Consider the following 17354-nt stretch of genomic DNA (forward strand, 5'->3'; position numbering starts at 1 on the left):
ATATTTTAAAATTAATGATTGAAAATAAAACTAATTTATAAAATTTGAAGTTTTTTTCTATATTTTTTCAAATTAATGAGCCATAACCCACTTTTCCTAAATTTCTTTCAAAAAAATATTTTTAATAATTTAATATGTGATTTTTGGTAATAAATTTAAGTTTTTTTTCCTTTTTTTTTCTTTTGTAATTTGTTGAAGTAAGGAAACAAATATATAAATAAATAAATAAATAAATAAAGCCTTTTGATCAAAAGCTTCACCTATTTTTTCACACTAATTTTTAGAATTATATTAATTTTTAAATATTCCATAAAAAACAACATAGAATCTCTTAAACATTTTTGAAAAACTTCATCATACATAAAAAAGTACATCAAACAATTACAATTACAAATAAGTTGACAAGGTAAAACTTGTACACAAAAGTTACATGTATTTTTATGTCTCAAAAAAAAAAAAAAAAAACCATCCACACACGCACAACCATTTCTCATCATGTGATATCAACCTTCATTTTTTTTTTCATCTTCTTTACAATCACATAATGAGAAATTCAATCATAAAAAAATAAAAAATAAAAATATCATACATAATGTTAAAATACGAGCAATCCTATTTTTATCATCTTTTTTATCGACTTGTTATACATGGAGATGATGATGATGAAAAATTAATTATAAAAAAAATAATTTTATAAAAGTTTTTCTTGAATCATCGTCACCCATCAATTAACAAGTAATAAAAATGATGATAAAAATTTTAAAAAGGAAAAAAAAAAAAAAATCCTAAACATACATATTGATAGTTACTTCATGCATGCCTTCAATTTATTCAAAGGTATAGTTGGGAGGCTGGATATAGAGGATTGTGAAGTGTAGTTGATGGCCCTTTTTTCCAAGAAAACAAGTCACTCACTAGAGGAATGATAGGCTTCTTCTTCATCTTCTTTTGCCTCTCCTTTTGATTTCTTCTACCTGGCCTCTCACTTAGGCTCAGTATCTGAGCCAATGTTGGAGATGGCCCCTCCCTCCTCCTCAGCGCCACCGCCTTTGCAGCGGCCGCCGCTTCCGCCTGCGCCATCCTCGACATGTTCTTATGGAGCTCCGCGTTCAGCGACGCCAAGGCCACCTCCGTCTCGGACTCTCTCTCCTTTAGTAGCCTCAGCTCCACCTTTGTCTCCTCCAGCTCAGCCTCAAGCTTCTTCACAGTGCTCACAAGCCCATGCTTTTCTCCATTTTCGTTATCTTTTAATTCTCTGTCGTCGTATCTGATGATGGCTTGTGGAGTTCTTGGAGGGGATTCGTGCTTGTGATAGAAGGGCTTTGGGGAGTGCAGCTCTCCGGCGAGGAGACGCTCGCCGAAGATGGCGACCGCCTCTTTTACAGAGCGGAAAGGGCGGGAGGTATCGACGGATGAGTGGTGGTTTGTGTTTGGGGCGTGGGAAAGTTGTGGGGTTTCCATGGAGGCGGTGGGAAAATGAGAAAGATGGTGTGTGAGCTCATGGAGTATAAAATATTTGATGAAGGGTTGGTTTGAGTTTTCTTTGCTTTTACTTTAAAGGGTTGCATAGGTTGGAGACTGTTGATTGAAGGCTAAGACAAATTTTCAAGAGAGACCTGTTACCTAATGGGTAGGCATATGTAATGTATGTCTCCATATAGGCACACACAAAATTTGGTTAATTTTGTCATGCCATGAAAAAAAATTAATGCTCTCATTATCCATTGATGCTCATGGGTTGATTAATTTGAGCTCCAAGTTACATTATATATAAACACACAACCAAAAAAAAAAAAAAAAAGACTAGACATTATTTGTTTGTTTTACTTTAGAAATAAAAACTAAAGAATGGTTAAGTATTAAGTTATTTGTTTTTGTAATATTTTTTTTATTAAGTATTAAAAGGTAAAAATATATATATATATTATTTTTATTATTTAAAAAAAGTCAAGATTTTTTTTTGTTTAGATAAAAATTTATAATAAATCATGAAAAATTAGAAAAATAAACAATTTAAATCTAAAAGCAAATTACTTTTACCAAAAAGTTTTTTTAAAAAAACAAACACCCTCCAAGTGAATGAAGAAATGTGATCACCACAAGAAATATAGGAAATAATGACGTTTTTTACCTGGTTAAGAAAGATAAAAGATGATATTTCTGTCGAGTCAAATTAGATGACAAAAAAATAATAATAATAATCATATTTATTTAATGCATTATAAATATACTCAACTCATATATAAGTTGATGATAAAAAAGGTAGTGATGATAAAAAAAAAAGAAGTGAAAATAGTAAAAAAGTAAGATTTAGTTTCACTTAAACAATCCAAGGTTTGTTCTAAATATACTTAACTATCATTGATTTCAAATTTTGTATTATCACTTTTATAAATTTCTTTTATTTATAAAAATTATTTTTTAGAAAGATTTTGGGTAAAAAAAAATTATGTGTGTGTTTAACGATTCTCTAGAAAATAAATTTTATTTTGTCAAGAATTAATTTTATACATGAAATATATGTATATGGATATCAATTGAAAAGTTTGAATCCAATGATGATTTAATACATATATGCTAAATCTTAGTGGGTATCAATAAAACTAACCCAAAAAGTAATGGGCATCAAAATGACACTTATTATTGAATTATATAGAAAAGTGTGAGCCATGTGAATGAATTTGTTGCTAGAATGACTTCTTTCAAACATTCAATTGCCACTGATAGGTCAAAAGCTAAAATTTATGAGCTAATACATAAGGTTGGGACTAAAAAAGTTCGTTTATTTGTACCTTATACTATCATTTAATGAATCAGATCTTAAGAAAATGATAGAGTACTTATTTTATACCTATTGAAGTTATAATATTGAACTTTAAAAGTATAAGATGAAATTTAAGTGATTGGATGATGATACAAATTTGTGAGACTAAGGTATAGATAAATGATATCAAAGCATAAAAGAATAAAATGCAAATGTTGTACAAAACAATGAGACTAAATTATACTATGCAATACATTGTGATTGTGATTGATGTTTGTTTTTCAGTGGTTTACATTTTGGTACACCAATGGGAATTCAAATTTTATTATACATTCAAATAGCTCAGACTAAGACTGCAACTCAACAAGTTGGGTTGGGTTGAGAGTTAACCCAAACCCAACTTGAACGTGAAATGCATCAACTCGAAGTATGGCTCAACCCAACTTTCAATCCGAGCTCAACCTATGGTCAAATTATTATTTGGGTTGAATTTGGGCCATGCTCGAGTTGATTAAATGATGGTCAAGTTGGATCGAGTTCATACCTTTCCCATTGAAATATATTTTGCTGTCCAAACTTCTCCTACGTTGATTAGGAAAAAAAAAAGCCCCACAAAATAACATAATTGTCACTCTTATTAGGAATGGAATGAGGGAGTTTTCTTTGTTTGCCTATGCCTATAACTTCTTACTGTTATGGATAGCCCAAAAATGAATCCTATTCCATTCCACTTTTCATGCTTTTAGAAAGGAGGGATGAATTGCTTAACATATTCAAATCATATTTAATTCATGCTTAACACTAGAAGTCTAAAGGATAAACAACAAGAAAGACTCTAAAATCGCCTTTCTCTTTAAGAAAACTTGAGATAGAGATTAAAACTTATTGGATTTCATACCTACAATAAAATACATGGAAAAAAAACTTATTTTAAGGAGGCAATGGAAGCTTTTAAAAGTGGTGGCAACGTTGAATGACAGTGATAGCATTGAACGTGATACAATCGGGAGCTAGGACTTATGTTGTGGGTATTTTCAATTTTAAGAGTTTAAGACTTTTTCTTCTTTGTTGAAGAATAGAAGACAAAAAGTAAAGGAGTATTTTTTTTTTTTAGTGATATATATATATTTACTCAAGGCATTGGACCAAACCCAACTCAAGTTAAGAAAAATGAACCCAAGTCCAACCTAATTGACATAAAAGGGTGCTTAAACCCACCCAAACAGTGGGTTGGGTTTGAGTTAGGTTGGGTTAGCCCATCCAAGTTGCAGCCTTACCTTAAACTATAAGTTGGGCATGATAGTGAATATAGGAATGGCAACGGGGCGGGTTTGGGACGGGTCATTCCCATCTCATTCCCGCACCCAATTATATAATTATTTCCCATCCCCGACACAAACCCGTGTCGGGGTAGGTTGATTGGTTCCCATCTTTGTTAACAAAAGAATTAATAACCCCATCCCTGCCTCGTCTCGAATGTCCATTGAGCCCTAACCCTAACTGGCAATGAGCAAATCTCCCCAAATGCACTCTCCTTTCACTGATTATGATAATATACCAAATATGAAAAAATAATATCAAAGTTGAAATTAACACTACAACAATCAATAATTTTAAGCCCATAGTTAGCTTAAATGATTCAAAATTAATGCAAAAAAAAAAAAAAACCATTTGAACCATTTACAAGAGAACAGAATGAAAACTGAACCAAACGAGAAAATGGGTCAATATCAACCATGGATGTGAATCCCTCTTTAAGCCATTGAACCAAGACTTCATCAAATCCATTACTTCAAAGGCTTTCGCGTTCCTTTTGTGTTGTGCTATCGGACAAAGACTTCAAGGTGATGCTCTAGATGATTGTGTTGCACATATTTAGGACAAGGGGATCAAAGTCTGTGACTAGTTTGATGTCACGAAAGAGGAGTTTTGGGCTCTGAGGCTAAACCAAGAACAAGATGGAATTGATTTAAGAGTATTTTAGTTGGTGTGAGGGAGGAAGAAAAAGTAGTATTGATCCTGGAGATAGGGTTTCAAGCAATGCATTCGAGGAAGAAGAAACGACTGTTGGAATTAGGGCAAATGGGAAGAATGAAAGACCATTGTATCAGAGGAAGAAGAAGAACCAGAACGACCGTCAGAATTAGGGCAAATGGGAAAGAATGAAGTATATATATATATATGAGGAGTTTTTTGACATTTTAGTAATAGTTGAAGGGTAATTTTGTAAATGTATATTCAGAACAGGACGGGGTAGGGCGGGTTGGAACAAAATCCATACTCGTCCCAAACCCGATTCAGGTTTTTAAAATATTCTCATAATTGACCTATACCTGTTTATTATATTTTACACCCGTATCAATAGGGGCGGGGCGGGTTACCCGATTAGCCTAGAAAATTGCCATCCCTAAGCGAATAGGTGCCGTAAAATTTTCTTTCATAAGTATGGGAAAAAAAGGGTCAAGATGGTAAAAAACAAATCCCATTTTCTTCACTGAACCGCCCGGTCGATCTCGCCAAACCGGTTCGCGGGTCCTCCAAATACAAAACCACCATGTTCTGATTCATTCTCTCCCATGGCTCCCAAGAAGAAGCAGCAGCAGAACAAGCCTTCATCATCGAAATCGAAATCGAAATCCCAGACATCCGCCGGTCCGAAGCTCCAGATTTCCGCTGAGAACGAGAACCGCCTCCGCCGCCTCCTCCTCAACTCCGGCCGTTCCGGACCGGCCTCTTCTCCGGCTCCGGCTGACGACACTCTCTCCAAGGCGCAGAAGGCGAAGAAGCTTCGCTCTGTATACGAGAAGCTCTCTTGCGAAGGTTTCTCCAATGATCACATCGAGCTTGCTCTCTCTGCTCTCAAGGTAAATTTGTGGCCTGTTTGGCTCCCGAGACAATGATGGAAAATGTAATAAAACTGATACGGACATTGTGTTTGTGATTTGTTTCGGGTTATGATAAGCGAAAGACTTGCCTGAACTGTGGCTAATAGTTGTATTATGCTCAATTTGCTTTCGGATTGTTCTCAAGGCCATTTATGAACATCTTTGGTTCCCCAGAAAATGAAGGAAAAAAAAATGAAAGAATGTTAGCACGGATGTTATGTTTTATTTTCTTTTTACATTCTATTTTGCTGTTGGTTTCTGAGAAAAGAAAAGCTGCTTCAACGGAGGATATCAGTTGTATTAGGCTCAACGATCTCTCCCTGCCTGGTTCATGAGAAAATGAAGGAAAAGGAAAAGGATAAAAGGGAAATCGCTGAATCTTATGTCTCATTTTGTTTCAGTGAGGAGTGGATCAATGAGCTGCATTAGGTTTATAATAATGCAAAATACAACGATTCAAAATTATATGCTTTTATTGGAAAGTTCATTTCTATATTTAGTCATCAAGTAAACTGAGGGGAATAATGTTTACAAATTTTTCAGCTAGTTATCAGGTGTTGCATATTTATTATATGCATGATCTGGTTACTGACAATGTAGGAAAGAGAAGAAAACTAGAATAAGCCTTACTAGTAAATGAGTAAATCTAGTTTATTAGTTTGTGCTTTCATGGATGAGAACAATGCATAAAAAAGGCTTCAACTTTTCCTTTTACTTTCAATAGTTTGGTCTTGGAAACTACTATTTGGTTGCCAAGAGAATGAATAAAGTAAAAAGAAAGAAAAAAAAAAATCTAAGTGCCAGCTTAGTAGTAATGGGAACTACTTTCTGTTGCTGAAAATAGAAGTGAAGATGAAATGGAAAGTTTTAAAAGATATTACGAGGCAACTTCTTATTTTGAAATATTTTTCATGATTTCAAAGGTCCAAGCACCATTCAATACAAACATGTTCATCCCTTTTATTTTCAAATATCATAAGGTTTCTGAAAAAACCATCTTCATTTAGCTACCAAACAGGCCACTATTTTTTCATTATGTCTGAAGGGGAAGTTCACAAGCAGCGGTAATAGAACCTATAAAGATTCACAATGCCATTTTTTTTTTAATTTCTTGTTTCTTTTCTTTTTCTCAACTAGCAAACATAACGCCTAATGTTAAAATTTTTGTTAGTTAGTCGACAGATATTGTATGTTATGTTCTTGGAGAGCTGCAAATAGGTTGCTTGTCTTCTTTTACATAAGATTCTATTAGTTAATGATCAAGTATTTTTTTTGATAGGCAACCGAGAATATATTAAAGACACCAAAGAAAAAGAGGGGGGCACACCCCAAGTATACGGGAGTACAAAGGGAGCCAACAAAACAGAAACACACCAAAAGAGCATAGGAGACACACTCCCACTAACTAACACACAACCAGTCAATAAAATCTACCCAGGAACTAGGACCCTCTTGAATATGTAGGCAAATCCAGTGGAAAAGGGTACAAATAAGAGAGTCCTTTAAAGCTTGATCTGAGCATTGAATTCCATCAAAGTATCTTTGATTCCTCTCTTGCCAAAGAATCCAAAACAAGCAAAGGGAGTCCTCCAAATCTTTTTTTCTATTTTTGCTAACAAAACTCCCATGCCAAACCCTTTTAGCAAATCTTTCACCGAGAATGGGAGGACCCAAGAATAGCCAAAGAGAGAAAATAACTAATGCCAAAGACCCCTTGTCTTTCACAATGGATTAGCAAATGATTAGCTGATTCTTCTGAATTCATGCATAAACAACAATGGTTACTAACACTCATCCTCTTCTCTTAAGTTGATCTAAGGTCAAGTATTGGATTGGTATGCTATGTGCTTGGATACTAGTGAATCGGTTGATCATTTTCTTTTGCATTGCCGATCAGTATTGATTCTTTAGAATAGGTTATTTGAGGTTGCTGGGATTGATTTGGTTCCTTCTACATGTGTTGATAATCTCTTTTAGGGCTTTGGCAGTCATCCTAGAGATAGGGGTTCATTTGAATGTGGTTAACCTATCCTTGATCTGGTTTATTAGGAAGGAGAGAGATGCTAAGATTTTTGAAGACAAAGGGTGGTTGATTAGACTTTTGGGATTTAGTTTACTTCCTCTCTTCTCTTTGGACCTCCATTATTGCCTTTATGGGCACTCCTTTGAGCTTTCTTCTACTAGATTGGAACCATCTTGGCTACTCTAAGAGATTAGGTGAGAAGATTGCAGTTGATTGTGGCGTAGTGTTTGAGACTTACTCTAAACCTATTGGCGCAGGGTTAGACATTGAGGCTTATTAGTGCTGTTGGAGGGTTTGTGGCAAGCTAAAGACTTGGGCTTTTCTAGATTAACTGTGGAGAGAGATTCAATAATTGTTATTTCTTGGGTGTGCAATAGAGGAGAGATTTGTGGAAGTTTAATGGATCACCTCACCAAAGTTTGAGAGTACCTTTTCTATTTTTTTTATTATTTATTTTTGGAAGAAAGGAGGTTGTTTTCTGCACTTAGCTAATCAAGTTGCAGACTTTTGGCCACTTTTTACTTCCTTGCTTGTGAAGTGTGTTTTCTTCAATTGTACAATGTTTTTCCATCTTATGCTATGCAATTTGTATTTGTCATTTCAGTACAATGAATTTGTATTATTTCTAATTATTTTTAGATATAATCATCAGGTGCTGAATATTTATATGTTCAGTTGGTTATTAGGAAAATGTGGGAAATGACAAGAAAGCTACTATAAGCCTCTAACTGTAAAAGACAAAGCTGAGTTGAAAGTTGATTATTTTGTAATTGCAGGGATGGAAACAATGGGTAAGATAAGGCTTAAAGCTTTCCATTTCTCATCTTTCGTCATATTTGCCTTTTATGTCTTTGAGTGTTTCTCTAAACCAAGTTTCCTGTTTTTACTGATTTTGGTTCAATTTGTTCTGATTGCTTCAAATCTATTTGTGCAGGTAATAGCAATGCTCTATTTTGGTTCTTATTAGTTTTTATTATTTCTAATGTGTATCATTTCATTTGATTGAATAGTTAGGTTGTATTCAAGCCTGTTTCTGCCTTTGATGACATTACTGTTGTTTTATTTCGATTTTTTTGCACCAAATTGTAAAATTCTGTTTTCTAAATCAGTTTTTTTTTTCCAATCTTGTCCCTACAATTTATTTCTTGTCTTATATGATAGTTCTCTTTTATTGGCTTTGTTTATTTTTTTATATTGGAATTCTTTTGGGTTGTTTCTGATTTTGTTGGCTTGCTCATACTAAGATTGGTACATTTCATTTTGTTTCTTATTTTTTTCAAATTAATTTGTTGTCTTTGGTTGCATTAAGTAGGAGGGTGCTACATTTGAGTCTGCTCTTGATTGGTTATGCTTCAATTTGTCAAGCAATGAACTTCCGTTGAAGTTTTCAAGTGGGACTTCCCTTCATGCAAATGAAGGTATTCTGAAACTCACTCTGAATTATTGGTATTATACAGTAAAATTTCTTTTATGAAAATGCATAGGAAGTAAGTCTGGGTTCATGTGATCCTTGATATATTGACTTACGGACTCTGAGGACTAATTGCAATGCTGCAGGAGGTTCTATTGGAATCATATCAACTGCACGGGAAGATTGGACTCCATCTGTGTATTCTTCAGGTAACATTGAGGATGATGAAGTGTCTGGAATTTCCATTAGAATCAAGGGGCGAAGGGATGATGATAGTGTAGATTCGCGCCAACAATCTCAAGCAGATTGGATCAGGCAATATGTTGCACAACAGGAAGAGGTACTCATGTGTTTTGGGATATACATCTTCTGCAATCCTTGTGTGACAAAACTATTTCTTGAGGATTCTCTCTTTCATAAGATTTTTTTTTTTTTTTTTAATTTTTCATTATCATTATTTTATTTTATTTTATTTTTATTTTGTGTGTGTGTGTTGTGTGAAAGAGATAAATTTTCTAGAAATTAATTGAACAGATGACATTTTTTCTAGAAGAATTTCTAGAAACTCCTTTTGCCTAGTTCCCATTTGTGAAGAACAATATTAAATAGCTGTAGCATGCTTTCTATTAACCTCCATATTTGCAGTCTAATTATCAGTTTGTTTTCTAAAATTTTAGGGAGAAAAATGGTGAAAAACCCTTCTTTACTTGGTTGATTGCAAGCACAAAGTTAAGGGTGTACTTAATGCTAGAGTGAAGCTTTGGGAGGAAAAAGTCCTATTCAAATGAGGATGAGGGAAGTTGCCAGGGGTGGAAAAAGTTGGTTTGTTATGGAGTCCAAGTTGTTTGAGCTTTTGGTTGAGGATGTGGGAGGGAAGTTGAAAGGGTGTATTTGGGAGAGATGCAAAGGTGTTTCCTCCTGGACTAGATTTGGGGAGGCAAGTTTATGATGCTTATTGGACGGTGTTGAGGCCTGTTGTAGAGAGATTGATAATAGAAGATGGGTTCTTGACTGGGAGGAGGGGGGTAGGAAGTATAGGCTGGAGCGCCATTCAAACGAGGCAGGAAGGTTTATTTTGTGCTCTGTCCGAGATCTCGAGACAAAAAAATTCAGCATCATTTTTCCAGAAGGGAAGGGGCTGTCCAGTGGATGGAATACTTTGGCGGAGAAGTTGAGAGGCCTTGGAGTGGTCCCTGCTGGAGGCTTAAAGGAAACTAGAGTTCCAAAGGTTTCATTGAGGGAGAAGGGGGTTCCAAAGATTTCTTTGAGGGAGACAGGGGTGGAGACAAGGACCTACGTGGATGCTGTAAAGTCGAAACCGGGAAGAATAGGTGATTCAGTCTAGTTAGAGTTGGGGGAAAGTGAAATGCGAGGAAGGTTGGAACAGATGAAACGGCGTTTGGTGGGGTAATTATTCAACTCCTTTCCCTGAGCTGGATTTTGTAAGGAGATGAACGCATCAACATTGGCTTTTAGAGGGGAGAATGAGCATTGTTGTGCTAGGCAAAGGACTCTAGCTGTTTGAATTTGAGTTGCCAAGTGAGGTTGAATGAGTCCTAGCTAGAGGCAAAAGGAGAATTAAGGAGAACTTCCTTTTCTTAGATAGATGGAACCCAGAGGTGGGGTGCTTCTGCAAGGATTCCTACGCTAAAGAGGCTTGGGTGAGGGTGTTGGGTCTCCCACTCCATCTGTGGAGTCGGGAGGTGTTTAAAAAAATTGGTGATGGGTGTGGAGGCTTTATTACAATAGATGAAGACACAACTTTTTTGACTGAGCTGCAATGGGCTAGGATCTTGGTGAAGCTGGCTGGAAGGGATTTACCTAGCACTACTCAGATTGTGGTGGGGTCGGGGTGTTATTCCATTCAATTGTGGTGGGAAACACCACCTTGGTTTGTGACAATAAAGCAACAATTAATATAGCATATGATCTGATTGAATATGATAGAACCAAACACGTAGAAGTTGACCGACACTTCATCAAAGAGAAGTTAGATGGTTAACTAATTTGCATGCCTTATACTTCAACAGTTGAGTAATTGACAGATGTTTTTACTAAGGGCCTACATAAGGGGCACTTGAATAACATAACTTACAAGTTGGGTATGAAAGACATTTTCCTGCCAACTTGAGGGGGAGCGTGGAAAGATTGGTTCAGATTCATTGCTGAAAATTAGGAGATTCATTGCTGAAAATTATGAAGGATTATCCATATTGAGAATATTTTAGAATATTTTATTGTTTAGAATATTTTATTCTTTGGATTTGAATTTTGATTATTTCTTGTAAATAGGTTATTCCCTTAAATGGATTTAGACCATTGTATCTATAAATATGATTGTAGATCCTATGTATATTGAAGTTATGAGAATTAGAAATTCATTCTTGATTCATCTTTGTGTTCAAGATGCTAGGTTTTGAGTGTTGTGGTCTCTTTAAAAAGCCTTCCTTGTACAAGGCCTCTTGGCCTAAACAAACCCACCCTAAACCACCCAACCCATTTTCTAATAAAGGAGTTGCTTCATTCTCCACTAGGCCTCTACACCACCAGGCATCTTCACTACGACTACCAAAGGGAAAACATGCTCCATTCAGATTTTCAAGGCCCAACTCCTCTCTTCCGGAAGCATCCTCCCCTTGAATATCCTTAAAACACACCACGTCCTTGAATATCCTCAAAACACACCACGACCTTGAATATCCTTAGAACACACCATGCTCAAACAACCCCGTTGACTACTAGTTGAACTCCCACAATCATTATCACCTCCTGATCCCTTTGCAACCACCTTTTGGGAAACATCATTTGCCTCGCCTCCAATTGCCTTATTTCGACAACTTTATTGATCCCTCTTGAGGTGGTAACTAATTAGGGAGAGTTCCAGATCTTTTTCCTATAGAGAAGGAACTTAAGGTCAAAATTTAGCAATGTGACAGTCTTCGCCTTATTATGAGTTTTTCTTATTTCCTTCCTATTGTTGTCTTTCCGTTTGTGCTTTTATGTCTTGATAGTGAAATTTTCCATTAAGTACAAATGTAATAAAAAAGTGTTAAGATATTCATATCAATAATTACCACCTTTGTTATGTATCTTCAAAGGTTAACATTGTTTTAAGCATGGTTTTAAAACCAGACCAGACCGGCTGGTCTGATTGGTTCGATCGCCAACTGATCATGGTTCTGGTCCGGTCCGATGAATTGGGTTGGAAAGTGGTTGAACTGAAATTGGACTGATTGAATCAATGGTCCGACTGGCGAACCAGACGGTTCCCTCCGAACCATCCGATTCAACCAATATTTTTTTTTTCCCCTAGCAACCCCTCCTGCGTAGTTGCCTTAGCTGCTACCTCCCACTGTCGCCGACATTGAACTGTTGTCGCTGGCCACTGGTTAGTTAGACGTCGCTCCCCCGCCGGAAAGCCCCCCACCCAACCCCTAGGCAATCCTTCCTTTTTGGATATTTTAAAAATTTTTTTTTTTTACCTTATCTCATTATTATTTATTTTCTTTTATATTTATTATTTTTTTGCTTTATGATTTTTAAAACTTATGATTTGAATTTAAATTAATGAAAACATTACAATTTTAAATAAATTTCTGATTTTAAAATAAGTTTTTGATTTAAAAATAAATTTCAAAATTTCAAAATTATGATTTTAATTTAAATTTCTAATTATAAATTATTATTTTTATTTTTATAATTATTTTTAATTTTAATAATTTATAAATTATATATTTATGATGTCACCGGTTCAACCGCAGTTCGACTAGTGAATTGTGAACCGATTATTTCCGGTTTAATGACGGGTCCGGTTCTGGAAACATTGGTTTTAAGTATTGGTGCTATATATCTAGCTAGAGTTTGTATGCCCAAGAAACAAACATTGCCTTCTTGAATGTTTTAGTACCATTATATCATGAAATTTATGCATTTTCTCGTTCATTCACTTGCTTTTTATAACTCTTTCTTGGATTAACTTGATAATTTTTTGGTTTGATTAGCATTTTCCAGAAGATCTTAATCTTGTGCATTTTACTTGTCAAATGTGCTATTGACGCTTGCTTGACCATGTTTCTTCAAATGTTTTTTCTTGTAAACTATTATGGAAAATGGTTGGTTCCATGAAAGATTTAATCATAGTTCTATATCATTTTCAGGATGAATCTAAAACTTGGGAAGATGATGCAGTTGATGACTATTCCACCAAGAAGGTACTTTTAAATCCTTTATCAGCATGTTAAAGGAAAATTCTAGGAGTTCTTACTGTAGCAGAAAAATGTGAACTGATGTTCCCAGCTGGTGAATTACCATTTTGATGTTTCCTATGAAAGAAAAAGGGAAATGTTATTCAATGTGGTGACTTTAGACCTTTCAGTTACAAAACCTTCATGGTTCTCTTGCTCTCTGTAATAAAGTAGCAATGTAGGCAGAAAAGCATGGTAATTTGTGAAGCCATGGGTTGTTTAACTTTTTCAATTTGGGGAGCTGATGTGATTGATTATAGATTTATAATAATTCTTATGCTATTTGGGTGATGAATCTTGTGCTTTTGCTATTATTCAAAAACATTTGGTTGGTTATCACATATTTGATATTGTAGGAGGCTCCAGTTGATTTCTCCTGGAACACATGCCTTCAAAGTCCCATATAATGAAAAGACATGCCTGCTTTTTATTATACTTGGGATGCATCTTTATCCTCTCCATTTTTTTTTTCTGGAGTAGCTTGTGTTCAAATGAGCATTCCTCTTGTGCGGACAATTTCTTTTTGTTTGGATGATTTCCGCCAAGATTTTCTTTGGTTTCATTACTAAAGTGATAGAAATAATGTGCAAGCCAGCATGGTCCATATGATTCTGACCAAGCCCTTTTGCTCTCTATGTTAATAGGTTGCTGAACCAAGGTCTTATGAAACAATTGCCAAAGAGTACCATGCTGCACGGTTGGAAGCTTTAAGTGCTAAAGAGAAAGGGGACAAGAAAGGCCAGGAACAGGCGGGCCATATTATCCGCAAACTCAAGCAGGAGTTGTCTGCTCTAGGTTGAGCTGAATTTATTTTGTGACTTATTTGAAATTTCAGTTACTGAATGGATTTTCTCATGTGCTATGTGAATTTACTAAGCAGGACTATCAGATAACAGCTTGGAATCAGGATTCAGGTATGAGCATGCTTCTGGTTTTGCATCTGAAGACATGTCTTATAATTCTATGCCTGAGAAACACCCTGAGGCAATAACATTATGTGAAGTAGAAGGTGGCTCTGTTATGCATCCGAGTGAATCAACTTTTGATGGAAGTATAAAGGAGTGCTTCAGCTCCACTGAGCTTTCAATGAATTCTGTTTCCTCGAGTGTTCCTTTAGAGGAAAGGATTGCCGCACAAGAGGATTCAGGTGATGTAGAGCTTAGTAATTTCTTTGAAGATGCTCCATCCAGTGAAGTCTTGCCTCATGAAGTCCTGAAACTACAAAATAAAGAAAAGATGAAAGAACTATCTAGTGGGAAGAATTTGGAGAAATTAGAGGGTATCTGGAAGAAGGTAATCTCTGCAATGCAATAAGCTTGTAAGGCTAATATTTTATTGTGCTGGAGGAGATTGAACAATAAGTCATCTGATGCATGTCTAAATACATAGTGATAACTGCAACAAAATGAATTTGGATGCTAATATTATCCAATGCATAATTTGATTTGATTTGATTTGGTTCATATGGCCCCCTTTTGCTCATATTTTTTGTTCACAGTTTATTATCTGGTTGAAAAAAAAAACACTATAATTCTTCTTATTATACTTACAGTTGTGTGTCTTAGTTACCCTTTCATTTTGGTGCTTATCTTTTTTTTTTTCTGTATAATGATTGTCGTCTAATCATTCTGTCACACTGTGATATGGTTTAAAAAATGACAGGGTGACCCCCAAAAAATTCCTAAGGCTGTTCTTCATCAACTATGTCAGAGGTCAGGCTGGGAAGCACCGAAATTAAACAAAGTGCTTGGAAAAGAAAATGGTTTCTGTTATGCTGTCAGTGTACTGCGTAAAAGTACTGGGAGGGGTAAGAGCCGAAAAGCTGGAGGGTTGACTACCCTTGAGCTTCCTGACCAGCTTGAAGCTTTTGAATCTGCTGAGGTACTTACCCCAGTGCCAATTCAATATACATGTTCTTTCCCTGCATTTGATGACCATTTTTCCCTGCATAAATATATTTGGCAGATTATCTTGCTGTCAATTCAACATAATAGCTCGTTTTGACATTTCTTGATCAAGTGGTGTGTTGAAGCCATGCCGTGGGTTCGCTATGGTAGTTCTTGTAATAACATCTTTAGTTAGGTATTTCTAATATTTTCTAGGAAAACTATGCTTTTGTTAAAGAGTATGATATATATTGTGGACCCGAATCTTACAAGCTTAAGCTTTTAGGAGAGTTGGTAGTTCAATATGATATCGGAGTCTTGTTTGACATTAGGTCATGTGTTCGAGCCTCATCGCATATTTATTTCTCCAATTTATTGAGTCCTCATGTAAGCCTAAAAAAGGTTGATTGCGGTATAGTTGTGAAAGGTGCGCCTAGGTGTGAGGTGACACGGAGCAGGCTAGTGTGTGCCTCACCTGAAGTTAGACGCAACTCATTCACAAAGGCGAGACTTAAGGTGCAAAAGGCGTGTGCCTCAAGCCAAGCGTCTTGAGTTGTTATAGTTAAAAATTTCACTATTCAGCTATTCTTAGCCATTCTTTTTTTTAGAATCTTAATTTTGTCTCAACTTTATGGATTTGGAGATTGAGGACCTTGAAAGACTCATGACATCCCTCATGCGAGAGCATGGTCATCGACCTCTTTAGGATTATTCTCGATCAAAACATTCTTCATGGTTTTGTCCAATATGTTAGATATAGTTCCTTTTTCCTTAGCTAATTTTATATGGAAATCTAAAGTCCCATCTAAGGTCAAAACTTTTACTGGGTTAGTGGCATACAAAAAGGTAAATACTAACAATATACTACAATTGAGAAGACCTTTAATTCCTTAGTCTTGACTAGTGCATTTTATGTAAGGGGAGTGGAAAGTCGATTGATAATCTCCTTTTGCATTGTCTGATAACTTTGGGGCTTTGCTACTATCTATTCAGATTGTTGAGAGAGAGAGAGAGAGAGGAGAAAAACCTTATTCATTCATTGTAATCTACTTACAATTGAGAGATATATATATACAAGGCTAGGAGTCCTAACTACCATACATGTGACCTATATTAACAAGGAAAGATAGTATACTATACATACATTATATTCAACACTCCCCCTCAAGCTGGAGCATATACGTCATATGCACCAAGCTTGTTACAAATATATTTAATCCTAGGACCTCTGAGAGATTTAGTGAAGATGTCTGCTAGTTGATCATTTGAATTGACAAAACTTGTAGCAACACATCCTGATGCGATCTTCTCTCTAATGAAATGACGGTCAACTTCAATATGCTTGGTCCTTTCATGAAAGACTGGATTGGATGCAATATGTAATGCGGCCTGGTTATCACAGATGAGTTTCATCTGTTCATCCTTTCCAAATCTCAACTCCTGAAGAAGATGTCTCAACCATATGAGTTCACATGTTGCCAAAGCCATAGCTCGATACTCGGCTTCAGCGCTAGATCTGGCCACTACATCTTGTTTCTTACTCTTCCAAGATATTAGATTACCTCCAATAAAAACACAGTACCCTGAAGTGGAACGTCTATCTGTGGGTGAGCCAGCCCAATCTGCATCTGTGTAACCAACAACTTGAGTATGACCTCTGTTCTCGTACAATACACCTTGGCCTGGTGTACTTTTGATATATCGAAGGATACGGATTACGGCATCCCAATGGCTATCACATGGTGACTGTAGGAATTGACTAACAACACTCACAGGAAAAGAAATGTCTGGACGAGTAATGGTGAGATAGTTCAATTTACCTACGAGCCGTCGATATCTCCCGGGGTCTCCTAAAGGCTCCCCCTGTCCTGGTACAAGTTTGACATTCGGATCCATAGGTGTGTCTACCGGTTTGCAGTCTAACATACCGGTTTCTTCCAGGATGTCTAAAGCATATTTCCTTTGGGAAAGGACCACACCAGAACTAGATTGAGCTATCTCAATTCCCAAGAAATACTTGAGTTTCCCCAAGTCTTTGGTCTGAAAGTGGGTAAAAAGATGTTGCTTTAGTTTTTGAATACCATCCTGATCACTGCCTGTAATGACGATGTCGTCCACATAAACAACCAGATAAATACACT

The 17354-nt window shown here is 36.0% G+C and overlaps 2 protein-coding genes across 3 annotated transcripts in view; one reads left to right on the top strand and one right to left on the bottom strand.

Annotated features, from left to right (window-relative positions):
* Nucleotides 1-338: 338 nt before the first annotated feature.
* LOC104881046 (WEB family protein At1g75720) lies at nt 339-1505 on the bottom strand. Its single transcript, XM_010659700.3, has one exon. It carries the CDS (start codon nt 1459-1461, stop codon nt 832-834), a length of 630 nt encoding a protein of 209 aa, XP_010658002.1. The 5' UTR covers nt 1462-1505; the 3' UTR covers nt 339-831.
* Nucleotides 1506-5309: 3804 nt separating this feature from the next.
* Nucleotides 5310-17354, top strand: part of LOC100247318 (DExH-box ATP-dependent RNA helicase DExH7, chloroplastic) — a 126124-nt gene continuing 114079 nt past the window's right edge. The window contains exons 1-7 of one of the 2 annotated variants that reach the window (XM_010659699.3): nt 5310-5628; nt 8985-9090; nt 9230-9423; nt 13241-13294; nt 13972-14122; nt 14208-14620; nt 14990-15208. In XM_010659699.3, the coding sequence (XP_010658001.1) occupies nt 5341-5628; nt 8985-9090; nt 9230-9423; nt 13241-13294; nt 13972-14122; nt 14208-14620; nt 14990-15208 (1425 nt within the window). In that variant the 5' untranslated portion in view covers nt 5310-5340. The remainder of the gene's footprint in view (nt 5629-8984; nt 9091-9229; nt 9424-13240; nt 13295-13971; nt 14123-14207; nt 14621-14989; nt 15209-17354) is intronic. The other variant, XM_002263853.4, reaches the window with a different exon arrangement.

The sequence above is a fragment of the Vitis vinifera genome, chromosome 12 (assembly GCF_030704535.1).
Source record: "Vitis vinifera cultivar Pinot Noir 40024 chromosome 12, ASM3070453v1".
NCBI classification, from domain to species: domain Eukaryota; kingdom Viridiplantae; phylum Streptophyta; class Magnoliopsida; order Vitales; family Vitaceae; genus Vitis; species Vitis vinifera.

Bases quoted from the DNA above. Each gene is read 5' to 3' on its own strand.
- LOC104881046 (XM_010659700.3), bottom strand. From the start codon at position 1,461: ATGGAAACCCCACAACTTTCCCACGCCCCAAACACAAACCACCACTCA.